Genomic DNA, 27,143 nt, shown 5'->3' with positions numbered 1-27,143 from the left:
ATATCATAGAGTGAGGTCCATGGCCATTCCCAGCCTTAATGAACAGACGAAGCTGGATGTTAGCATACCTCCACTGTTCCAGGGCCAGGTCACAGAGGTCACAGCTCCATGTCAGATCATACTGAAAACAATCTTTCTGTCACGATTGTCGTCGGGAGAAGGAGAAGAGCACCAAAGTGCAGCGTGATAAGTATTCATAATACTTTTAATAAATATGAACACCCGTACAAAAACAACAAACCGACAAAACGAACCGTTCTGAAAGGTACAACAAAAACACTAAACAGAAAATAACCACCCACAACTCAATGTGGGAAAACAGGCTACCTAAGTATGGTTCTCAATCAGAGACAACGATTGACAGCTGCCTCTGATTGGGAACCATACCAGGCCAAACACAATAGAAATAGAAAACATAGACATACAAACATAGAATGTCCATCCGCATCACACCCTGACCAAACAAAAAATAGAAATATACAAAGCAATCTATGGTCAGGGCGTGACACTTTCATTAGGATCAGCATCCAAAATGGCACCCTATTCAATATAGTGCACTACTTTTGACCAGAGTCCTATGCGGGCCATAGTCAAGAGTAGACAGTGCATATAGGGTGCCATTTCTGATGCAGACCCTGACTGGTTCCTAACCATTTCTATCCATCACTCATTTTCATGATTTGTACTCGTTCAATATATGGTTAATTAACAACGACATGCTCTGGAAAATGTATTACGTAACCTAGTTCATTGACTGTGGCAAACTGGCAATCATGTTAAGGGATGTAACTTTGTTAGAATTGATTGTGATTCTATTGTGATGTCTGTCTGTGGTATTGGGAGGCTAGTACATAGCTAGCATTCCCTGGCTGGACCAAGCTAGGTGAATGTAGTTAAGGTGCTTAGTGCTGTACACAAAACAGTGGGGGCATGCGATGAGTGAGTTGTCACATTGAATTCATACATTCCCTCCAGCACTAAGTGTACACGGGGCCTTCGTCGTCAAACAGGGCTCACCTTTAAGTGTTGTTCTGGGTAGGTTCTCTCAGGGTCTACCTCTCCAGTGAGGCCTCTCTAAGAGTTAGCCTCACAATTCACAAACCCTCAGTCGAAGTGGAGCTGACATTACATAGCCCTGTTGGTGATACTTTGGGAAATATATTTTGGAGTGTGTACAACTTTTTATTGGAAATCTGTATTCTGTAAACTCACTCTTTCTGTCTTTGGCCTCACAGCAACGTGGCAACGTTAGGAGTCTCTCTCTCTCTCGCTCGCTCTCTCTGCTGCCTCTAAGCTGATAGAAATCTGTCAGTGTGGCAGTAGTTGTAGGGAGAGAGTACTCTGCAATTGACAGGGACAGGAGACATGGAAGGACAACAACATGCCTTCATTGAATTTATGGAGGAATGACATTCTAAGACACAGTGGTCAAGACAGAACGGCACCGAGGGATCAGGACGCAAATCAATAATTCACCCTTCCTTCACTAGCTAGCACTGACATACTGCCAATATCCTTTCTCCTTGTTGCTTCTCTCTCTCCCAGTTTCTCTCTTCCTGCTGATCTCTTTCTCTACTGCTTCCTCTCTCCCCTCTCCCCTCTCCCCGTCTGTCTGTCTGTCTGTCTGTCTGTCTGTCTGTCTGTCTGTCTGTCTGTCTGTCTCTCTCTCTCTCTCTCTCTCTCTCTCTCTCTCTCTCTAAAGGTCATAGATATGCAATTATCCAGAATATTCTTATTTGTTTACAGTTTGTTCACACTATTAAATATTAAACTAATATTGGTTATGGTTGTCCTACAGAACACAATTTCCATGATTCAATTTATTATACAGCATTTTACTAAATGAAAAATGTCCACATTTAGTACTAGCAAACAAACCAAATGTCCAGTTTTTTACTGCACTATTAAATGACTCAAGAGTCTGAAACTGAAGTGAATATGATGGCTTTGAGAGTATGGTTGAGATGTGGTGGTGACAAAAGACATTGCTTCTGAGTTCTGGCACCCTTAGCTCCTGACTTGGAGGAGTCTAGAGAGGGCTTTCTGGGCAAATTCATTAGTTTAGTGAGAGAGGCAGACAGTGACCATATGTGCCTCTGAGCCTTGTAATGCACATATTGATTGGCACAACACGAGAGAGGGACGGCGCTGTGAGAGAGAGTGAGGGAGAGATAAAAAGAAAGGTAAAACGTATAAGAAAGAGGGAGGGAGAGTTGGACTCTTTTGGTAACCTGGATGGATCCCCTGCTGTTAGCTAGGCTGTCAAGCTGCAGGAGAGGCTTACAGAGGGCCACAGGAGACTGTTTTTCACCACTCCGCTTCCCTGTCACAAATAGGATTACGTCAATGCACTTCAACATTTAAAAAAATATGTCTTATTTATAGTAAAGTAGGCTTCTGTCTGTCTACAACCAGCTGTGCTTGTACTGTATGTAGCTTCCACTGACGCTTACACGAAAGTCTCCCCTGTCTACCATGGCTATGTTTTAGCATAGCTTTCAGGGTTGTACCTAATTGAAAATCTGTTCACCAATTTAAAAGCAAATTGAAGATCACTAGGGACTGTGAGTTGGGTTCACTCAACCCATTCTGTTACTCCATGTTACAACTACTCAATAATTGAGAGGTTTGTTTTGGTTGCAATTAATGTTACGTAAGTAGCAGAAAGACTTCTTTGTAAATATGCAGAGAACCTCTGATGACACATTCATTTTAAATGTATGACTAATCTGGCACTGTGCTCCCTGTACTGGTCCAATGTTATTCCACAACCCACTTACAAAGAAACTTCTCAATTGATTTGCTGTAGCTAACCTTTTGACCAAAATTGTGCAGTGGGTCTCCTGAGTGTTAAATTGGATGGGGGAGGCAGGCAGGAGGCAAGAAGTGGCCGGAGACAGAGTGGCTGGCAGGCAAGCAGACAGGCAGGCAGAGTAGGACAGGCTGTGGGCTGGGAGCTGACAGGCTGTGGGCTGGGAACGGACAGGCTGTGGGCTCGGAGCTGACAGGCTGTGGGCTGGGAACGGACAGGCTGTGGGCTGGGAACTGACAGGCTGGGAGATGACAGGCTGTGGGCTGGGAGCTGACTGGCTGTGGGCTGGGAGCTGACAGGCTGTGGGCTGGGAGCTGACCGGCTGTGAGCTGGGAACTGACAGGCTGTGGGCTGGGAGCTGACAGGCTGTGGGCTGGGAACTGACAGGCTGTGGGCTGGGAGCTGACAGGCTGGGAGCTGACAGTCTGTGGGCTGGGAGCTGACAGGCTGTGGGCTGGGAACTGACAGGCTGTGGGCTGGGAACTGACAGGCTGGGAGATGACAGGCTGTGGGCTGGGAGCTGACTGGCTGTGGGCTGGGAGCTGACAGGCTGTGGGCTGGGAGCTGACCGGCTGTGAGCTGGGAACTGACAGGCTGTGGGCTGGGAACTGACAGGCTGTGGGCTGGGAGCTGACAGGCTGTGGGCTGGGAACTGACAGGCTGTGAGTGTGTGAAAGCCTCCCGTGGCAGATGCTACCAGCCGGGGGAGAACAGATAAACAAGCAGTGAGTAAATCACAGAGCTGAGAGAGAGAGAGAGAGAGAGAGAGAGAGAGAGAGAGAGAGAGAGAGAGAGAGAGAGAGAGAGAGAGAGAGAGAGAGAGAGAGAGGGAGGGAGGGAGAGAGAGAGAGAGAGAGGAGCTCAGGAATAAGATGACAGAGCATGCAGAGGCTTCAGGGAGGATAATGAGTTTGGCCAGGAGCCAATGGCTTGCCACACTTCACACAGGAACACAGAACGACACCATACAGGTGGTTGGGAAAATAACCATAACTCTCCTTTGTCCTTCCTCCATCTTCCTCATCCCAAGGTATATTTGCATTGTTTCGACTGTTTCTGACAAGCCAAGATGCAAAATATGACAGTGCCAGGCAGTTACGGTGATCGTGACAGAACCATATGCCTGGATATGGCAGGATTCTGTGTGATGAGTCAGTATTGACTTTTCTGGAGTATGTGCTTAGGAGAGTTGAGCTTAAAGGCGTGCAGTATTTGGGGCCCATCTCCCAGTTATGGAAGGAATAAAGAGAAAAGTTAAGGCTTTAGTAATACTGAAATTGGTTAGCTCCTGAGATCAATAATCATTCCGTTATCAGTGCATCTGTGTGAAGTGGCTTATGTAATGACTTTTCTCTCTCTCGCCATCGTCTCTCACTCCTTTCTCTCTCTCTTCCTCTGTCTTTTCCTTTCTTTTATGCTCTCACTCTCTTCCTCTCTCATTCTCTCCTTTCTGTATCTTTATCTCTCTCTTCCTCACTCTTTCTTTATCTATATTTCTCACTTTCCCTCTCTCTCTTTTCCTCTCTTGCTCTCTCTCTATCTCTCTCTCCATCTCTCCTATCTTAAATCTGTAGAGAGCCTTTATCGCCTGGGGCGTCCTCGCTGTGTCCCTCAGAGCAGCATTGATGGATTAGAGGACATGGAGGTAGGAGAATCACAATATAAACTCTGATATATAAATAACCAGCATAACTACTCTGGCTGCTCATGAGGTGTCTCTGTTATTTATAGTATATATGAATGCAGGTCCAGGACTCTTGGCTTATACCACTAATCCACTTCTCTCTCCTCTCCTCTCACATCCTCCTCTTTTCTACCTCCCTACCCCTCATTGGTTACTTCTTCCTCTCCTCCACTCTACAGAAGACCCAGTGTAAGACCCACGTGTTGCTGCTGGTGATGCATGGTGGGAACATCCTGGATACGGCAGGAGGAGACCCTGGCACCAAGGCTGGCGATGCCACCACGCTGTCCTCTGTGCTGGAGAAGGTGGCTCGGGCACACTTCCAGGCCGCTGCAGAACATGTGATGATCAAGCTAGTGGCCTGCCCAGCTGTGTGTGCCGAGGCCTTCTCCCTTGTCTCTAAGTGAGTCAATCACACGACACGTCAAGGGGGGTAAAAATCTTGAAATTCGTAACATTTCTTAAATTTTCTAATTTAGATTTTTGCTTTCTGTTTGGCATTGAAGAGCAGTTTGTATTGGCCTTTCACCCCTTTCAGATTGCCTCAGCGTTGCTGAGATGTATAGCTGAAGCACAGTGGGGAATCATGATGGTTATAAAGCAATAGTAGCTTGTGATATGTGGGCTCTATTTGATAGCATTTCTATTGAGGTGAATTCACCACCCAGCGATTTAGTCTGACAGTCAGAATGACAGTGCACCGTTTAGGCATGTTTGTCATTTTTAAGGAGGCATGGCAGAATACCCAAGTGACCATTTCCAATTCACAGATCTCGGTCTCGGGAGTCAAATAAATCAACAGCGACGTCGGGCCAGAGATACCAGGCTGCCAATTCTGTTGAAGGTTAAATTGGAAAATATATCGAGCAGGCAGCCTTTAAACAGACGTTGCGATGTTAATTAGCATGCCATTGACATTTCCCAGCCTTTCGAGGCATGTGGAATACTAAACTCATAACCTGCTCACTGTTTTAATTGATCTACCCCTGAAGCGCCCTGAAGAACCCTGAAGCCACCTGAAGACCCCTGAAGAACCCTGAAGCCCCCTGAAGAACCCTGAAGACCCTAGCTCTATTCAGGGGACAGAGAATGAAAGATGAAACAGAATGCCAGAGTGACTGTTTTGAATTGCATTAGTGTTCTGGTGCTATTTACAGGCCGTTGTGGAAAGGAAAATTATTTTTGATGACTCACTATGATCTGTTTACCTAATTAACGGCTGTTGTTTATTATTGGGCTCCTGTGCCTTTATCTGGTTGTGGAATAGAGGGAACTGAATTGAAGATGAGATGTATGTGGAAGCTGTTACTTCCAGAATAAGCTGCTGCCCGCTTGTCAATGTTGTCCCGTTCAATAAATCAGCTACAGTTACAGTAGTTACTGTGGCTGGCTGCCTTGAAAGCAGATGATGATGGCTGCCTGCAAGTCTTCAATCACACATGAGCTTAAAGAAGCTTTCACTCTCTTTGAATCCTCTTCTTTAAATCACATCCGTTAAGTAATGAAGACCTTGGCGAGGTGAAGACCAAAGGAATCTGCAGGCTATCTTGAGTTTTTGCTCCATTTTGAGGAGGAGCCCGAAGCAGCATCTCTCTGTTCTGTTCGGGTGATTGTAGGCAGTACTGTATGTGTCAGGCTGCTGGCTGTGCAGTGACTAATCTTTTCATGTCGCATTTAAAGCTGCCAGTCTTTCCGGGGGGAATCCTTTCAGACAAATGCACACACTTTTCAGCTCCCTGCTGCATATATTGTCTTTGGTAGAATGTCACTTTGTTTTGCACAGCTCTTTTCCATTGATATGCCTGTGAGAATGTTTGTGTCTATATTTCCACTAATTGGTATGTGTTGACTGGGAGCTGGCAGACTGGGTTCTGAGAATGAGTCCCAAATGGCACCTTATTCCCCACATAGTGCACAACTTTAGATCAGTAGAGAATAGGGTGCCGTTCGGGACGCACGCTGAGACTTCCATCCGTCCGTCTGTCTGTCTGGTGCAGTGATTGCCGTTGGTGAGAGACAATGACTGGAGGCGAGAGCTTAAATAGATGTGAGGGCTGTGGTGTTTCCTCAGCAGCTGGCTTGACATCTTCCTGCCTGCCTCCCTGCATGGCACAGCAATGGCCAGGGATGAAATATTGAAAGGAACAACATCCTATGGGTCTCTACTGGGTGGGTGTGTGTGAGTTATTGCCACATTTCTCAATTGCTGCTCCATTTACACTCTTTGAAAGAAAGATGCTATCTAGAACCCAAAAATAACCCTTTTTGGTTCTAGGTATAACTAATTTGGGTTTCGTGTAGAACCTTTCTACAGGGTTCTACATGGAACCCAAAATGGTTCTTTTACCTGGAACCCAAAAGGGAATGCCAGAGTGACTGGTTTGGACCCAAAAAGAGTTCTCCTATAGGGACAGCCGAAGAACCCTTTTGGAACACAGAAAGTTAGACTGACTCCTCGCCGTCTCACATTCAATTAACAAGTGACAACAAATAAAGTGCCTCAAATGATTGATTTTCCTGCGACAAGACGCATTTCCTCTGTGACAGTTGAAGATATACAAAACAGTGTCTACAGCTAAACTAATAAACAACTCAATCTTATGTGATGTCCTAAAATGGCTTTCCTGATGGTGTTGGTCTTGTATTACTTTAGCTGAGGACAGAGACAGACAGGGAGTTTGACCTGACAGTGACCTGAGGACAAGGAGACCACTCATGTTCTGTTCATTCACAGCACACACAGCCAGGGAGCAGCAGCTCTCAGTCTACTCCGCACATCTCTGCCTAATTAAGCTCACCGTGTGGTTTGCCTCTGCATCTCCCCCTGCATCTCCCCTGCCCCTTGCTCTGCCCCTTTCTCTGCCTCTTCCTCTGCCCCTCCCTCGGCCTCTCCTTCTGTCTATGTCTCTGCTTCTCCCTCGTTAGCTTTGTAAACTGTGTGCCCCGTAATTTTTTTTATATTTAAATTGTTTTTATTTAACTTTTATTTAACTAGGCAAGTCAGTTAAGAACAAAATCGTATTTACAATGACGGCCTACCCTGGCCAAACCCTAACCAGGACTACGCTGGGGCAATTGTGTGGCGCCCTATAGGACTCCCAATTGTGATACAGCCTGGAATCTAACCCTCTCTGAAGTTTGAGCGTATTTCAGTCTTGCCCGCTCTGTGACATCAGATGAAGTGAGAGAGAATATGATATAGTGTAACCTTCTTGGCTTTGAGGAGGGATGCTGGCTTGCTGATGCTGGCTTAGGGGTTTATCTGTTCAATCAGCCCTATCTCCTCTCTCTTGCCACGCCACTCCTAATGGATAGATCCTGTTAATGGTAGCTAGCTAGGCATCTCTTGTAACGGCTGTCTTCCTCTTCTTCCTCTGAAGAGGTATAGCAAGGATCGGACCAATACGCAGCGTGGTAGGTGTCCATGTTTTTATAGGGAAAACTGAACATGAACACAAATACAAAAACAATAAACGTCCCTGTGGCACAAACACTGACACAGGAAACAATCACCCACAAAATACCCAAAGAACATGGCTGCCTAAATATGGTTCCCAATCAGAGACAACGATAAACACCTGCCTCTAATTGAGAACCAATCTAGGCAACCATAGACTTACATAAACACCTAGAATGAACACAACCCCATAAATCTACAACAAAAAAAACCTAGACAGTACAAACACCCTAGACGAGACAAAAACACACAAACCACCCTCGTCACACCCTGACCTAACCAAAATATTTAAAGAAAACAAAGAATACTCAGGTCAGGGCGTGACATTTCTTCATCAGCACATTACTATGTAAATCTGTAGAATCAGACACTACAGAAATGGATGGGAGAAAGGAGGATAGACATTGTGTCCCAAATGTAGTGCACTGCTTGGGCCCATAGGGCTCTGGTCAATAGTAGTGCAGTATATAAGGAATACGGTGCCATTTGGGACGGAACCCAAATCTGATTCAAACAGTTTTTTGTTTTAATCGTCAGTCTTCAATGTAAATGGCCTTGATACAATTTTCTTAGTTGTATTATTGAAGAGGTTCATTCATGTACTGTAGGAATAGGCTGACAGGCTTGCTGTATGTTGAACACAACTGTAAGCCTACTTTTGTTAGAAGTGTTACACAGAGGCAGAGAGCGAGTAGCCAAGGAGCCCTTGTCTTCTTACAAATAGGCTCTCTGGAGGTCTGTTCTGCCTTGATGGTATACCACAGTATATCCTCAGCTTCTACCCCGGCTAGCATGAACACTCTCCTAATGAGAATGTATGTGTGTGTGGGTGCTTGTACGTGCGTGTGTGTGTGTGTGTGACTGTGTGTGTGTTGTGTGTGTGTGAGAAAGTCTCATCTCACACACCAGAAATACTTTCTCATAGTGACTTGAAACCCATTGTCAAGACTTGAAACCCACTGTGCTCCTATAGGCTCTGCGGTGTTGGTGGCAGACTGAGAAAGATAGTTCTATGTCAACCTCATTAGCTTTTTTGCCTCATTTGAGCATCTTTAAGGCTGAACATGTCTTAATTGAGAATCTGGAGAGAATCTGGAGAATCCAACCTGATTCCTATTGCAATTAAGATCTTAAGGAGCCTCTGGTTGAGTAATCATTTTACACCTGGAAAAACATGTTGCTGTCTCTCTACTTCTAATTCGTTGTATTGATTCTCTACAAAACAAACAGCACCTTCTGCGTTCTTCCAAGAAATTAGATTGGTAGAGCTGTATATTCTACATCCAATTACAGTGAAACAAAGCATTACCTGGACTCTATATCAGGTGAAGAATAAATATCCCACAGCATTACCAACAACATAAGTAGATGACTAATTATCCATCTCTAGAAATAAATAAAGAACATGCTGATGAGAGAAGCTGGGTGGGTGGCTTTGTGTTGTCTTGTTGTGTCTAGATGGTCTTTGACCTTGGTCTTGGCCATGTAAACTGCTTGTCCAGGTGTGTTATGGTAATGTGTGTGTTCTGGCCAGCAGCAGGGGGCTCTACAGGGCTCTGTTAACACGACAGGAACAGCATGACACAGTACAGCTATAGCAGTACATTGCACAGGCCTTTGAGAGTGACTACCGATGGATAACCTACATACCAGTGGAGGTCAGTGCCGTTTATGATGAGGGAAGACCTTTTTTAATTTTTTTCATGAGCATGGCCTTATTTCTATTACAGCATATTGGATGACTGTCATTCATATTTCATTCACCCAGTTCAATGTAACATCGATAGGTTTAGGCTACTACATTATTCTCAAATTGTCCCTATACCCATCATGAGGTTGCGACACATTCAATACCGCCTTGCACACTCTTGCATGCACCTAGCTGATATAGGGTGTAATCATTAGTCCAACAGTTGCAAACGAGAGTTTCTATTGGACAAATTCAGGTATGGTTATCTCTGTTTCGTTCCACTTGCTTCCGTTTAAGAAATGTTTTTCAGCAGAATCGGCAGAATAAATACACCCTTGGTCACGCGTTAACACTGTTCACATTCAAAGCAGCCATGTTGTATTTCTTCTCGCATCTATGCACTCTCCTCCTCTCACCTTTTCCCTTTGTTTGTAGACTTCAATGCACAACACATCAGCTGTATGTGACCAGGCAAAAAAACATTTCCAAGCCAAACCATGTGTCACGCCCTGACCGTAGAGATCCTTTTATTCTCTATGTTTGTTTGGTCAGGGTGTGACTCGGGTGGGAAAGTCTATGCTTTCTGGTTCTTTGTTTTTGGCCGGGTATGATTCTCAATCAGGGACAGCTGTCTATCGTTGTCTCTGATTGGGAATCATACTTAGGCAGCCTTTGTTCCTTTTCTCATTTGTGGGTTGTTGTCTTCGTTTAATGCATGTATAGCCTTACAGAGCTTCACGTTCGTTTTTGTTGTTTATTGTTTTGTTGACGACATTTAAAAAATAAAGAAAAATGTACGCTTACCATGCTGCACCTTGGTCCGGTCATTTTCAAGACGACGCTCGTGACACCATGTCATAACTGCTACATACAGCCTACGTCGTTGTCACCATAACTAAAGTAACGTCATAGTCAACAAATCTCCCCAGTGGAGCAGCGGTCTAAGGCACTGCATCTCAGTGCAAGAAGCGTCACTGCAGTTCCAGGTTCGAATCCAGACTGTATCATATCCGGCCATGATTGGGAGTCCCATAGGGCGGCGCACAATTGACCCAGCGTCGCCTGGGTTTGGCCGGGGTAGGCCATCATTGTAAATAAAATTTGTTTTTAACTGACATGCCTGGTTAAATATATATATTTTAAAAGCTAATAGAATTACTAGTAACCCGTTAGTAACCCGCTACAATCATGCAGTAACTTAACAGTGTACAGTCAGTTAGCAGTTTAGCATTGGAAATAAATTTGTAAAACCAAAAGCTTACTTTGACTTGGAAGAGTTTCAGTGTTGTGTTGGATAGTCATAGCTAGCTAACATAGCATCCCTCTGTTTGAGCAGGATGTTTGAGTAGGCTAAACTAGCTAGCTGAATTTGCTAGCTAAGTAAGTGATACTGAAGTGAAAAAAATTGACAAAATCGCTCTCCAGCTCTCTCTTGCTTCTCCTTCATTTTGGAAAACATTGATTTGTTCAAAACTGTTCAACTATTGTCTTTCTCTCTCTTTGAATCAACTACTCACACACATTTTATGCACTGCAATGCTAGCTAGCTGTATCTTATGGGCCATTCCACCAAATCTGTGCCTTTTCTGTCCCAAGGACATTACATGCACAAATATGCATGAAAGTATCTGTATAATACATGATATTATCAAGCAAAGTGTCCTGCTCTTTGTCCTAATTGCAATTTGAAGATACATCATGTAAAACCTAATAAAAACTACCTAGAACACTGAAAAGATTTGATTTGAGCCCGTCCCCACTCTCTAACACTACACTTCATCAAGAAATATAATGATTAGAACCCTTCAGAAATCGTATTTTTTTGTATTATTGTGTGACTATTTCCAATTTAGACATAACATTTTCTCATCGGAAATTCATAATATGTAAAATACACATTTTAGTCATGCCCCCAGGTTTTCACTCAGTCCTGTTACCCTGACACATTCCCCCCTCTAAAAATGTGGGACATTCGACAAGTCACATGATCAACCGGAAGTAGCATCATTTGAGTCTCCAGAAGGCCATGGGAAGACCAAAAGTAAGTTTTCTCACTCTTTTTTTCTGTATTTTGTATCATTTTGTAAGTATGATTGAGAATGTTTGTTTTTTAAAGATAGTTTTGGTAAACAACTTGAAGGTGCTAAGTGTTCTCGTGCTATTAGCATTGATGCCATGTGGCTACATTTCATGTACTTGCAAATGCTATACTAAAAACTCAGTCCTGTTATATGAAGGGTAACAGGACTGAATAAGAGTAACAGGAGTGAGAAGTTTGAATGAAATAGACATTTTAAATGTGTATCTGGTATATACATTGATTCATTATAATACTATTCTCTTGATTTTAAGTTTCACAGTTGGAATTACTGAAGGTGTTTTCAGTTTTACAATGTGAACACATTACTTACAGGGAGCCAATCGATTAAGTGCTTAACTATTGTAATTGTGATGTACTTGTGTGTTTTAGGCAAAAAGATGAAGGGCTTAAAAGGAGGTGAAAGACATTAGAGAAGCTCCAGAAACAAACTGAAAAGCTACAAAAGCAGCTACAGACACAAACCCGAAAAAAAGGAGGGGTATATGGAAAAAATTCTGCGTATGAAACAGAATAATCCATCTCCACATACAAAAATTGACAAACAAATGAGACAGCTACAATACAAAATACCCTCTCTTCCATGAGGCCTTAGTGGAGGACATCCGACAGAGGTACAGCAACTCACGGGGAGAAAGGGAAAGGCAAATCATCTCAAAGATAGTGACAGGAAAACATTAAAATATAGGTTGCAATGTCTCTCCCAAGGTTCATTTGGGTTTTCAAAGAAAAGGTGGCTGATGAATGCGAAGAATGCAGAACTAAACTTAAACTCCGTAAGGAAGAGAAACAATAGGGTGGTAGATGGCTTCATAAACAAAGTCAGAGATTTTTACACCAGGGATGATGACAGTCGAATTACGACTGGGAAGAGGCAGACCCTCACCCAGAAGAAAATCAAAAATCAGAAGAGGTTCCTTTTGAACACGATGAAAAATCTGCATGTGAAGTTTTTGGCAGAACATGATGGGTCGATCTCATACGCCCTTTTCTGCTCACTGCACCCCTTTTGGGTTGTTCACCCAAGTGACCGGGAGACTTGCATGTGCAAGCTGCACGAAAATCTCAGTTTTATCGTACAGAAACTGCACCACCTGAAGATCATCAACACTTTCAATCCTGATGAACTTCTAAAATCCATCACATGCAACACGGTGCATGAAGTGCATGTGCGGTGTGCAAGGACCTCTCTTGCCCCGTCTCTGGCCAATATATACAATGATAAGAATGAAGTTACTTATGTCCAGTGGGCAATTGTAGATAAGGAGCACAAGAATGACCCCAACGGCAGAACATCCACCATCAAAAAAGAGTTCCAGACCACCCAAGAGCAACTGCTGGAACAGCTGAACCTGAGTTTAACCTAAGTTTAAGAGGCATACTTACAATATCAAGAATCCGTTTACCCACTACAGGGCACTGAAACAAGGCTTGAAAGCACATGAATGCTTAATTCATGTTGACTTTTCCGGAAAATTACCTCTATAAGTACGGCACAGAAATACAGGTGGTCCACTTCAGAGCATCACACCAGCAGGCAACATTGCACACAGGTGTGCCTTATGTGCATACAATCCCCCGACCGGTGTCCTTCTGCACAGTGTGCCCCTCTAGACAGAAGGGCCCACCAGCAATCTTCCCTCACTTGTCACCAGTGCTTGATTATGTGTAGAGTGCACATCCAGAGGTCTCCACTATCCATTTTTACAGTGATGGCCCTTGAACTCAGCACAAGTAGCGAGGGAATTTTCTTGTTTTGGTACTAAGCTGTTCAGAAGAGGATTCACTGCTGGATCGTGGAATTTCTTTGAGGCAAGCCACGGCAAGGGTGCCCCGGATGGAGTGGTAGGGCCCTGAAGAGGATGGCTGACATTATTGTCAGCATGGTGACAGATATCCCTGATTCTTCAGAGCTGTTTTCTGTGTTGAGCAAGACAGGTATAGCAATCAAGTTGTTTTTGTGGAAGAGGAAGCAGTCGACAGAGCAGTGTCAGAGATGCCAAAGGATGTGCCACTAGTTCCATCTGCGATGAAGATGCATCAGGCAGTAACACTTTTTAAGTGACCTACAGCCATGGAGAGCTGACCTACAGGGACGTCAGCTGCTTGTGCACAGCAAGACAACATCTGAACTGTGAGTGCTTTAATGCAAATCATTTCACATTTAATTGACAGAAGGCTCCACATTTAATTGACAGAAGGCTCCCACGACCACAGAAAATCAATGTCAAAGTCCTGAGGTTGTTGGCAAATGGTGTGTGCTGAAGTACGACGGTCAACTGTACCCTGGCATCATCACAGACAAACACACACGGTTCGTTGTATGAAAAGGATTGGGGCCAACAGGTTTTGCTGGCCAGCCCGCGAAGACATCCTTTGGTACCCGTTTCAAGACATCCTGTGTACCATCCCACCAGCGAGGCAAGTCACAGCTCGTTACATGGAAACTGACAACGAAGTCTTGGCCAAACTAGAGATTGTTTCTTAGAAAAGGCTAGTTTTTGTTCATTAATTTATTGCAATTCAATATGAAATAAAATTGTATGTCGTGTTTACAAGTGAATGTTGTGTTTTATATGCAGAAAATAGTATTTTCAAGTTAATATTAGGTACTGGCAGTCATTGTAGAGATCTGAGGATCTGCTTAATATGCTCAGCTTTTTGTATTTGTTGTCTTTCTTGCCTTTTGTAGAGGAAGATGGAGAACCCATACTGTGCAGAGGCAGGAGCCAGACACACATGCTGCAGGGGAGGAGCAATACTCACACCTTCTCTCTCTCTCCACCGCCAATCCCGCACACACACACACACACACACACACACACACACACACACACACACACACACACACACACAATTGTTACTGCTTTTATGTTGCTATTTAGACTAAGATATTTTTTGCCAAATATAATGACCTCTGTATTATCTTTGTTTAATTGAAGGAAGTTCTGTGACATCCAGTTATTCTCACACACACAGACACTCATTCCTGTGACCAGGTGCTCATTCCTGTGACCCAGTGCTCATTCCTGTTACTTCATTGTTTTTTATTAAAACAAATAAAGATAAACCACTTATTTTTCAAATATGTTTGGTCTATCCTTTAAACAATTGTTTGATAAATCACATTATAGATTTTTTATAAAATTGAGGTTGGGTCAACCATCTTCCATTTAGAAGCCTTTGTTTAAGATTGTCATTACACATTTTGAATAGTTAAACATGTGTGTTATTAGATACAGTGCTGAAAAAAGATAAAGAATGAAGTTTAATTTCGAAAAGTTTCAACATTCAAATGGCACCGATTTGGCGGAATGGCCCTTATGCTTTCAGTACTAGATTCATTCTCTGATCCTTTGATTGGATTGTCACGACTTCCGCCGAAGTCGGTCCCTCTCCTTGTTCGGGCGACGTTCGGCGGTTGACGTCACCGGCCTTCTAGCCACCGCCGATCCACTTTTAATTTTCCATTTGTTCTGTCTGTTTTGTCTTTCACACCTGGCTTCACTCAACCAATTACTTGTTTATTATTTAACCCTCTGTTCCCCATGTTTTGTTTGTGAGTGATTGTTCTTTGTACATCGGTCCGTTTTCGTGGGCTCGCTATGTTGCTTTGTATTTTTTTAATTTTCAGTAAAGTACGTTGAATACTCATATCTGCTGTCCTGCGCCTGACTCTCTACACCAGCTACACACAGGATCTTTACATGGGTAGACATGTCAGTTCATGCTACAAGAGTTCTGATAGGTTGGAGGACCTCCTCCAGAAGTTGTCATAATTACTGTGAAAGTCTATGGAAGGGGGTGAAAACCATGAGCCTCCTAGGTTTTGTATTGAAGTCAATGTACCAGAGGAAGACATAAGCTAGCACCATGGTGTTACCCTACAGAGTGCTGCTGAGGCTACTGTAGACCTTCATTGCAAAACAGTGTGTTTTAATAAATGATTTGGTGACATGAATACATTTAGTATAGTTTTATCTTAAAAGGGTAACTTTAAAAAGAAAATGTTTTATAATTTCAATTTTTATGAAATTCACCAAGGAGGATGGTCCTCCCCTTCCTCCTCTGAGGAGCCTCCACTGATATATACTGCAGTAATGCAGTTACAGTGTAAATACTTACAGTACTCAGCTTTAAAAGCAGACAGTCGGCCATTCTGGGGTCAGATACATTCTAGTCAAATGGCAGTTTTTACCTAGCACATTGCCTACCTATACCTGTGAAATAACTGAACAGAAAACTGTTCCTATCACCTGCATATTGTAGGTGTCTTATTATAGTGGTGTCACAGTTTATTGCTCCATGTTCCCCACCACAGACACAGGGGATCTGTTCACAGAGAGAGAGAGAGGGTGGGGAACATGGCGCATGACATCACAGCTTCAGCTTGCCTTTTACCTGGGAAGCTCCTTTTCTCTCCTGGCTAGTCTCATCAATGGATACTGCTGGGTAGGGACCTCCTCTACAGATGGAGTCTTCACACCACGCAGACCCCATCCTATCCATGACTGCACCCATATTTCAGCCTTGGCACAGATTTGGCCAGTTCCTGTAATCTGAGCTGCTGATGGATGGTGATAGGTACAGCTGTTCAAGGAGTGCTGGCAAGGGCAAGGCTATTGTTCACTGTTTCCCCACACTGTTGGATAATGGATCTTGGACACTGTGGCGTGCGCACTGTCACTCTGATTCACACACACATGCACACACATCAGATAAACAGAGCATAGGGTGCTGTCAGACATTCAGAGGAGGCGAGGTTGTGCCAGCAGGGGAGAGTCTGCCAGCCTGCACCTGTAAAGAGAGTGGAAGAGAGAGTGAGTGGAAGAGAGAGAGTGAGAGAGATAGTGTGGGGGGGGGGGGGGGGGGGTGAATAGCCACAGGCTCATTCATCATATTTATACATTCCATGGTAACAAATCATTTTGTTGGCTCTTTTTCCCAAAATAACCTTGGATTATCAGATACAGCCAATTACAAGACTTTTTCCAAATTCCATTTCCCATGACATTTTTGTGCAGTGGAAACGCTTGATGAATGAATGCCTGTTAATACTGTAAATGTCAGAGGGCTCTCCATTCACCATATAGGTACATTCCATTTTCCATGTAAGACACAAAACTATGGCAACTCAAGTCATTTTTCAGGGATAAATAACATTTTGAATTGAATTGATTGTTATTCAAGGCACACAAATGACTCACTTCCTGTTGTGTGTTTCCCTCCTTCATATCCCCTCCAGTCTGAACCCGTACAGCTATGACGAGAGCTGTGTATCCAGCAGCGTTGACCACCTGCCCCTGGCTGCCCTCCCGCTCCTTGCCATCGCAGCGCCAAACTACCAGGACGCCGTGGCAACTCTCATCACCCGCACCAACCAGGTCTACCACAGCTTCCTCGAGTCCCAGGACGGACAGGGCTTCACTGGCCAGGTGGGTCCGTCCTCTAGTGTCCCACCTAGACAGGGCCTCACTGGCCAGGTGGGTCTGTCCTACAGTGTCCCCCCCCAGACAGGGCTTCACTGGCCAGGTGTGTCTGTCCCTCTAAAGTGTCCCCCAATATAGGTCTTCACTGGCCAGGTGGGTCCACCCCTCTAAAGTGTCCCCCAATATAGGGCTTCACTGGCCAGGTGGGTCCGTCCTCCTAAAGTGTCCCCCCATAAAGGTCTTCACTGGCGAGGTGGGTCCATCCTCTAAAGTGTCCCCTCGGCTCCCACAGGGTCACACTGACTCACTAGAGATGAGTCATACTGTAAGGAACAAGGGAGGAGAAGAGGAGAGAGAGAAAGGAAGATCTCATTGTCTCTAATCTCTCATGCCAAATCCAATAATGTGGAGCAGTCCATTTAATGGAAGCCAATAATTTCCAGAGGAAGTGATGATTGGGATAGAGAGGGCTGGGTAATCTTCTGTGTTCACTGTGGGGACTAGTGTCGCCAGAGGCCTGCAGCTTTATCATGCCGTCTGCAGACCCCATTAACTTTCACACACCTGTGGACAATCCCCTCTCTGATAAGGACCTGTGTTCTAATTAAGCACTGTAATTTTAAAGAGCGCATTATTGGCAAAACCATACAATGTTTAAACTCTATTAAATTGAACTTCCTCTCCTTGCATAACTTTGACAAGATTTGTGGTCATAAAGCAATTCTTAGTCAGGAAGCCAAGTACAATGGTGGCACGTCAAACCAATTAAGGAGAAAATTGTGTTGTTCCCTCAGACTGAGTCAGTCCTAATGAAGTGTGCTATTGACATTCAGATTCAACTGTGGATCTGAACAGGCACGGGGCCCAAATCTGCCTGCTGGGAAGGCTTGGCAGCCTACATTGATTGAGGGGAGCAAGGTTTTCTAAAACGGTGTGTGTGTACTGTATGTGCGTCTGTGTGTGCGTGCATGTGTGTGTGTGTGTGTTTGTTCCCGTCCAGGTGTGTGTGATGGGCGACTGTGTGGGAGGTGTGTTGTGCTTCGACGCCCTGTGTTTCAGCAGCAGCAGTAGTAGCAGCCAGAGGCAGCACAGCAGCCCCAGCCACAGCAGCAGCAGGAACAACAGCACTGAGAGCCTTAAGGTAGGAGCATGACACATTACAACTCAATCAACTTGCTCTCTAACATGTTCTGTAAAACTGCACTTTTGGATGCCCCTAAGAGAATTTTGAATTGAGGCATTACAATTTCAGTTTGTGCTTTCTGTGATATTCAACTATCTCCCCATGGCGTGTAGCTAGAATTGTGTAAGTTCTTCTCTGTTCAGACAGCTTTCCTCTCAGAAAATCTCTCCTACCCCATGCTATCCCGGCCAAGACCTTGAAATTACTCGGTGTCCTCTCTCTCCGTCCTGAGCTGGCCTGTCTTTTCCTGTTTGTTTACACCCAGTTACAGTAGCACTGCATGATCCCCTGGGCTGCTCTTTCTGTCCTAGCCCCTCCTCTCTCACCTCTCTGCTATCTCTATCTTTCTCTCACTCACTCTATATCTGTTCTCCTATTTCCCCTCTCTCTCTCTAACCTCAAATCTACTTTGCCCACTTCTACTCTCCTGTAACCTCAAACATAAAACAGGATCAAAATCTCTCTGGAGTTAGCAGACGTGGGTTGAAATACTTTTGAGGGTATTTCAATTACTTTCAGAGACATTTCAAAGTAAGTAGTTGAATATTAGAATGTATTTGGAAATACACATGGAAAGTATTGGTTTGTATTTGAAAAATACTCAAACACAGACAAGTGTATTTTTAAATACAAATATTTAAATACTCCATGCATTTAAACTCGGGTCTGTTTGGTCCTAGGGGTATTTTAAATAATGTATTTAGAAACAAGAATTTGAACAAAAATAAGTATTTCAAATAGAAATACTCAAATACACATGTATTTAAATCCAGGTCTGGTAGCTAGCCAGCTCCCACATTCTCATATGTGCTGAGAGGGATTAGCAATGAGCTGCTCGTTTGTGTACAGTTATGGTATTTGAGTGTGAGTGAAGCGTGAAGGCTTGTGTCCCTCGCTCTCTTCCTCCCACGCAGGATAACCCTGAGGACAGCCCCTGTCACAGCCCCAGCCTGGGCCTCAGCTCCAGTAAGAGGCTGAGTAAGAGTAACATTGATATCTCGGCCCTGCCCAGCGATGGACACAGCCAGGCCAGACAACCCCTCAGCAGGAAACAGAGTGACTCATACGATGGAGACACATCTACAGGACAACACAGCTTCTTCAGCAGGTACTGTAGACAGAGAACAGCTCTCCGATGGAAGCTAACCACAACCCTAACCCTAGCTTCATGTCCACATCCCGGTTCCACCCTAGCCATAACCCTAACCCTAGCTTCATGTCCACACCCGGCTCAACCCTAACTCTAATTTCAATTTCTATTGTCCTCCAAAAGTGGGGGGCAATACCTACAAAAGCACAATTCATGTACCATGGTTGGATTATGAGGTAGTAGTAACAGTATACTTTTCCCTTTGCTCACTGTGATAGACACAGTGGGGATTATTCTGCCTTTTAGCTCTCTTGGGAAGGACTCTATTGACATTCCGATTCAATTAAGATAAAGGTTAAATACTGTAGATACTCAGATTTAGGAAAAATCCCATAATAGTATACTCCTAACATCACATTCTTGCCATATACCACTGTCATTAGAATCATATCTGAATACATGTTTTCTTATCACATAGTTCTATACCCGATGTTTATTCCAGACATTTCTAGTGACATTTTGAATGATGTGTGTATGAGTGCACATCTATCCATCTAGCTATGTTCTCTGTGGTGTGATGGGATAACCCAGATGTACTGTAGCTATCTGGCCCTCAGCCAGGTTGTCATGGGATGTTTTATTTCTGTGTGTGTCACTCTGTCATCAATATTTGCTGCAATATGGTCCTTTCTGCCTGCCTGTCTACCTGCCTGCTTGTCTGCATTTCTGCCTGGCTTTCTTGCCTGTCTGCTTGTCTGCCTGCCTCCCTGTCGGCCTGCTGAGGGCTATAAATAGCCAGTGTGCATACTGTAGGAGACTGACTACTGCAGCTAAAGCTGGCTGGATGGGGAGCTCCCAGCTCACTACCATGCTACCAATTAACCAGCACCAAGCAACCAGTGTTCCCATTCCAAATCACATGTTCCAGTGAGGCTCACGTAGTTATAGTCAGAGAAATACCATTTTATTTCTAAGGCTACAGTAGCCAGATCCCTGGCAACCTAGGCTGAATCCTAAATGGCACCCTATTCCCTATGAAAGTTCCCCCAGCCCTTCCCACAGGGTATCCCCACCCCCTCACAGGGAGGGCTCTGCTCTGGGTCAGTTTAGGCTGTTTTTAGAGCTGTGATACCCAGGCATCAGCCCACTCATCAGGGGCCTCTGGGAAGCCTGCCTATCTTTGGGTCACCTGCTTGTCAAAAGCTTCCTTTTTCACCTAAACCAGGGGATTTTACTCTACCCGCACTCCCTGCAGTTATATCTGTAGTGTGGATTTAGGGTAATTAAATATTGCGTGTCTGAAGGGCGGGTGGTTGGTGGGCGGGTTGAATAAAGAGAAACAATACCTTTAAAAAATGCGTAAATTTATCATTATTGTGAAATTTTTATAGTCTACGTTGACGTTTTTCTTTCATTATTTTAGGCTATCAGGTATTAGTACTTAAATGTATACGCGCCAAATTGCCGACACAGACAATCGCCAAATAATGCTTTTGAGAAGGGGCAGAATGTAACGGTATTCGTCGTCTGAAGAAGAGGAATCATCGGACCAAAGCACAGTGTGGTAAGTGTTCATGCTTGTTTTATAAAAACTGAACACTATAACAAAAATAAACAAGAGAATAACTGAAACAGTCCTGTAAGGTGAAAACACTAAACAGAAATTAACTACCAACAAAAACCATGTGGGAAAAAACTACCTAAGTATGGTTCCCAATCAGAGACAACGATAGACAGCTGTCCCTGACTGAGAACCATACCCGGCCAAAACAAAGAAATACAAAACATAGAAAAAAGAACATAGAATGCCCACCCAAATCACACCCTGACCAAACCAAAATAGAGACATAAAAAGCTCTCTACGGTCAGGGCGTGACACAGAAAATGTTAACATCAATACATGGTGGAAAAACGGGCATTGTCGAAGTTTAATTCAATAAGACAAGAGCAGCGAAAGGAGAGTTGAAAATAAAGAGAAGGGCGGGACAGAAAAGTAATGTTTGGAAAAGATTTGGTGAAGTGGTAAAAGAGGATGATAGCAGCCCCTGCCAGAACCCCCCCCTCTCTATTTTCCTTAATTTTGTGGCTAGATTCAAATACTTTCTGTTGCACACAGTCAAATACTTTCTATAGAACAAACTTCACGTCAGGATAATCAATCGAAATGAATAATTCATGTATGTGTGTTATATTAAACACAGAGGAGAGAGTAAAATGTTGGCAAGCAATAAACATTTCAGAACAGCTATTGCTGAATTATTATCCTTACACTTTCAAAAATACTAGTCGAATAAGACATTGGAGAGATGACGAATTTTGACAAAAATATTTATTTATAGACTAATACAAATCAGTAGCGGATTTAGGTAAGGGCGACATGGACAGGGCGCGGGCGCTGAAGGGGGGTTCGCCCAGGGCACCATATTGAAACAAATAGCCAAACCGAAAACTGCAGACAAAAATGCTTTCTGTTACTAAGATCAGGGAAATGTAGGCTAAACTGACAATGGAGTGAAGAGCAGAAATCTCAACTAGCAAGCAAGTCGCTAGATTATGTCAGGGGGGGGGGGAGATTTTGGGCACAACACCGGCTGTTATGTGTGATGATTGTGAGTCGCTATACAAATTCCACAGTCAGAAAACGGGACTTCAAATAGGCCTATGGCATGTCAAGGGAACTGTAGCCTATTGTTAATATGGGTTAAATTAAAACTGAAATCTGGACATCTAACCAGAATAACCTACAGTTTTTTGGCAAACTTCTGATAATACTAGTCCCGTGTGAATCGACATCCCTGTGTTTTGAGAGAAAATGTCTTGAGTTTTACAGGTGTTGCTCGAGGTTTGAGCAAGAAAACGTAGTGCTGCGCGTAGCCTATATATGAATGGCCTACGTGTATCAACTTTCACAGTGAATGCTTTTGTTTATACGTTTTGTGCAAATTAATTTAACATCGCCAAATGCATCATAAAAAATATTGTGCCTATTTAATGCAACCCTTGATGTCAATAGATCGCAAAACTGCATTCAACTGAGCTACGCGTTTGGAACTAGTTCACTTTCTCATCCATAGCCTAAAAAGGCATAACAAGTGCAAGTTAGCTGTTAAACTCACATCTGATCTGAAGGCTGGGGGCATTTAGGACGTCTTCTACTGCGGATCGCTAAAATATAATTATGTTCACACTTCCTCAATTCAAATATTATGGCGACACTATACCAAATATGGTTTGGTACGGTTTAGAAACTTGGGAGTCAAGCTCGAGTTATCAGTGTAGCCTGTTATTGCCTGGACTTGTTGAAATATCTTCACACCTTGGAGAAAACCTCCAGGATTCTGTCATAACTGTCAATTTATATATGCATTACTTCAAAAGTTTGGGGTCACTTAGAAATGTTCTTGTTTTTAAAAGAAAAGCACAATTTTTTGTCCATTAAAATAACATAAAATTGATCAGAAATACAGTGTAGACATTGTTAATATTGTAAATGAGCATTGTAACTGGAAACAGCAGATTTTTTTATGGAATGTCTACATAGGCATACAGAGGCCCATTATCAGCAACCATCACTCCTGTGTTCCAATGGCACATTGTGTTAGCTAATCCAAGTTTATCATTTAAAAGGCTAATTGATCATTAGAAAACCCTTTTGCAATTATGTTTTTACTTTATCATATAGTCAGGCAGTTGCAGATAGGTTATTAGCAATTGGGTGTGGGTGAACAAACAGCTGACCCAGCACCACTAGGTCAGACCCCAGCACCACTAGTTCAGACCCCAGCACCACTAGTTCAGACCCCAGCACCACTAGTTCAGAGCCCAGCACCACTAGTTCAGACCCCAGCACCACTAGTTCAGACCCCAGCACCACTAGTTCAGATCCCAGCACCACTAGTTCAGACCCCAGCACCACTAGTTCAGACCCCAGCACCACTAGTTCAGACCCCAGCACCACTAGTTCAGACCCCAGCAGTAAGAGGTGAATTGATGGAGGACAGGAAAGTCGTTTGGAAGTTAGAGCAAGTGAGAGAGGCAGGCAGTGGGAAGATGAAAGACAAATAGAGCAGCCGGCAATCCAAGGCAGATTGATTTTCCCTTTTAGGCTGGCCACAGACCATAATCCTTCTCTCCATGCTGGCCTTTGTGATGGAAGTGTTCGTTTTGGTTAAACTGGAGGGTCAAGAGGTCTTCTACAGCTGCAGGGTCTGTAGGTTTATAGCCATGCAGTAGGTTTAAGGCTAGTTTGGCTGTTCAAACATCCACAAGCCCCATCCATCTCTCTGCTCTGCCTACTAAGGCCCCAGTCTTGTCTCCCAGATAAAATGTGCTTACCACACACATGCTCATCCACCTGTTATTTACATGCCCACTCAGGACACACACAGTGGCTTGAGTAGTAAAACCATTATACTGAGTAGGGGAGATGCAGTATTTGAATTTGAGTCAGTCTCTCTAAGAACGAGGTAGTATATTTCTTGTTTGGTATACCCATCCATTTTCCTCTTTCTACAGGGATTGCAACATTTGTAGATTTGGTCTATAAAAATAAAACACAAATTCTCTCTACTTCTCTCTTCTCTTTCATCTCCCTCTCTCCTTCCATCCCTCCCTCCTTCCCATTCTCCCAGTCTGATGCAGGAAGGGGTGGAACTGCGTCCCGGCAGCAGCAGTAGTCTGATTTTGAACCCAGGGAGGTTTGACTTTGAGGTCTCCGAATGTTTCCTGCTGGGCTGTCCACTGGGCCTGGTGCTGGCCATGAGACGTACAGTACTGCCTGCTGTCCAGGGTAGGTGTTGTTAGAGAAACACACACACACTTCTCACACACCTCTGTGTCTAGGCAGACCCTGATGCAACACCTTCCTCACAATTTGCAGCTACCTCGCTGATGGACCAGATCGATCATCATACTTCTTTTGCTTGAATATAACACTATGTCAGATGCAGCTTTTTAGAGCCTTTTAAGACTATAGATATATTTTGAGTGCTGCCTTTCCCGCACATCACCAGTGGAGGAAAAAGTACTCTATTGTCATACTTGAGTAAACGTAAAGATACCTTAATAGAAAATGACTCAAGTAAAAATCCCCCAGTAAAATACTACTTGAGTGAAAGTCTAAAAGTATTTGGTTTTAAATATACTTAAGTATCAAAAGTAAATAGAATTGCTAAAATGTACTTATGTATCAAAAGTAAAAGTATAAACCATTTAAAATATTAAGCAAACCAGACGGTGCATCATTTTCTTTTTTTACTTTTTTATTGGCGGATAGCCAGGGGCACTCCAACACTCAGACATCATTTACAAATGAAGCATTTGTGTTTAGAGTGTGTAGGGTGCCGTCTTTCGGATGGGACGTTAAACGGGTGTCCTGACTCTCTGAGGTCATTAAATATCCCATGGCACTTATCGTAAGAGTAGGGGTGTTAACCCTGGTGTCCTGGTTAAATTCCCAATCTGGCCCTCAAACCATCATGGTCACCTAATAATCCCCAGTTTACAATTGGCTCATTCATCCCCCTCCTCTCCCCTGTAACTATTTGTCACGATCGCGTTGACATGAACGAGAGGACCAAGGCGCAACATGATTTGAATACATCTTCTTTTAATAACAACGACGAAGATGAACACGACACACTTATACAACACTAACGAAAACAACAAACGATCGTGAAAACTTCAAACGTAAGTGCACACACAAACTACTTACGTCGAACTATACATATACACAAACAATGACCCACAAACAGCTAAAGCCTATGGCAGCCTTAAATATGGCTCCCAATTAGAGACAACCGAAATCAGCTGTCTCTAATTGAGAACCCATTCCGGCCACCATAGACTTTCCTAGAACTACACCCAACATAGACACAGCTAGACACATACACTCAACACAAAACCATAAACTACAACAAACACCCCCTCTACCATATAATACCCCCAAAATACACACATACCCCATGTCACACCCTGACCTAACTAAAATAATAAATAAAACAAATAATACTAAGGCCAGGGCGTGACATAACCCCCCCCTTAAGGTGCGAACTCCGGACGCACCAGCACATAGTCTAGGGGAGGGTCTGGGTGGGCTTCCTTCCACGGCGGCGGCTCCGGCACTGGTCGTGGTCCCCACCCCACCATAGTCATAAGGGGCAGCACCAGGATAAGGGGCAGCACCGGGATAAGGGGCAGCACCGGGATAAGGGGCAGCACCGGGATAAGGGGCAGCACCAGGATAAGGGGCAGCACCAGGATAAGGGGCAGCACCAGGATAAGGGGCAGCACCAGGATAAGGGGCAACACCAGGATAATGGGCAGATCCTGGCTGGATGACGGCTCCGGCGGATCCTGGTTGGACGGCTCATGGCTGGCTGACAGATCTGGCTGCTCATGGCTAGCTGACGGATCCGGACGCTCATGGCTGGCAGACGGATCTGGACGCTCATGGCTGGCTGACAGATTTGGACGCTCATGGCTGGCTGGCGGCTCTGGCAGATCCTGTCTGGTTGGCGGCTCTGGCAGATCCTGTCTGGTTGGCGGCTCTGGCAGATCCTGTCTGGTTGGCGGCTCTGGCAGATCCTGTCTGGTTGGCGGCTCTGGCAGATCCTGTCTGGTTGGCGGCTCTGGCAGATCCTGTCTGGTTGGCGGCTCTGGCAGATCCTGTCTGGTTGGCGGCTCTGGCAGCTCCTGTCTGGTTGGCGGTGGCGGCTCTGGCAGATCCTGTCTGGTTGGCGGCTCTGGCAGATCCTGACTGACGAATGGCTCTAGCGGCTCCTGACTGACTAATGGCTCTGACGGCTCGGGACAGACGGGCGGCTCTAATGGCTCTGGACAGACGGATGGCTCAGACGGCACTGGGCAGACGGATGGCTCAGATGGCGCTGGGGAGACGGATGGCTCAGACGGCGCTGGGGAGACGGATGGCTCAGACGGCGCTGGGGAGACGGATGGCTCAGACGGCGCTGGGTAGACGGATGGCTCTGGCCGGATGAGGCGCACTGTAGGCCTGGTGCGTGGTGCCGGAACTGGAGGCACCGGGCTAAAGGCACGCACTTTCAGGCTAGTGCGGGGAGAAGGAACAGGGCATACTGGACCCTGGGGACGCACATTAGGCCTAGTGCGTGGGGCCGGAACTGGTGGTACCGGACTGGGGACACGCATCTCAGGGCTAGTGCGGGGAGCAGCAACAGGATGCACAGGACTCTGGAGACGCACAGGAGGCTTAGTGCGTGGTGCCGGAATTGGTGGTACCGGGCTGGAGACACGCACCATAGGACGAGTGCGTGGAGGATTAACAGGGCTCTGGAGACACACTGGAAGCCTGTTACGTGGTGTAGGCACTGGTGGAACTGAACTGGGGCGGGAAGGTGGCGCCGGAAATACCGGACCGTGCAGGCATACTGGTTCCCTTGAACACCGAGCCTGCCCAACCTTACCTGGTTGAATGCTCCCCGTCGCCCGACCAGTGCGTGAAAGTGGAATAACCCGCACCGGGCTATGTAGGCGAACCGGGGACACCATGCATAAGGCTGGTGCCATGTATACCGGCCCGAGGAGACGCACTGGAGACCAGACGCGTTGAGCCGGTATCATGGCACCTGGCTCAATGCCCAATCTAGCCCTACCAGTGCGGGAAGGTGGAATAACCCGCACTGGGCTATGAACACGTACAGGAGACACCGTGCGCTCTACTG

The 27,143-nt window shown here is 44.8% G+C and overlaps 1 protein-coding gene across 3 annotated transcripts in view; it reads left to right on the top strand.

The window, feature by feature from the left end:
- Positions 1–27,143, top strand: part of LOC129822196 (membrane-associated phosphatidylinositol transfer protein 3-like) — a 178,111-nt gene that overhangs the window by 89,305 nt on the left and 61,663 nt on the right. For all 3 annotated transcript variants that reach the window (XM_055880265.1, XM_055880264.1, XM_055880263.1), the window contains 6 exons: positions 4,387–4,457; positions 4,676–4,899; positions 16,987–17,176; positions 18,171–18,311; positions 19,268–19,461; positions 24,075–24,232. In XM_055880265.1, the coding sequence (XP_055736240.1) occupies positions 4,387–4,457; positions 4,676–4,899; positions 16,987–17,176; positions 18,171–18,311; positions 19,268–19,461; positions 24,075–24,232 (978 nt within the window). The remainder of the gene's footprint in view (positions 1–4,386; positions 4,458–4,675; positions 4,900–16,986; positions 17,177–18,170; positions 18,312–19,267; positions 19,462–24,074; positions 24,233–27,143) is intronic.

Source organism: Salvelinus fontinalis, chromosome 24 (assembly GCF_029448725.1).
Source record: "Salvelinus fontinalis isolate EN_2023a chromosome 24, ASM2944872v1, whole genome shotgun sequence".
Classification (NCBI taxonomy): domain Eukaryota; kingdom Metazoa; phylum Chordata; class Actinopteri; order Salmoniformes; family Salmonidae; genus Salvelinus; species Salvelinus fontinalis.
The sequence above is the reverse complement of the archived record's forward strand: the minus strand, read 5'-3'. Positions and strand labels throughout refer to the sequence as shown.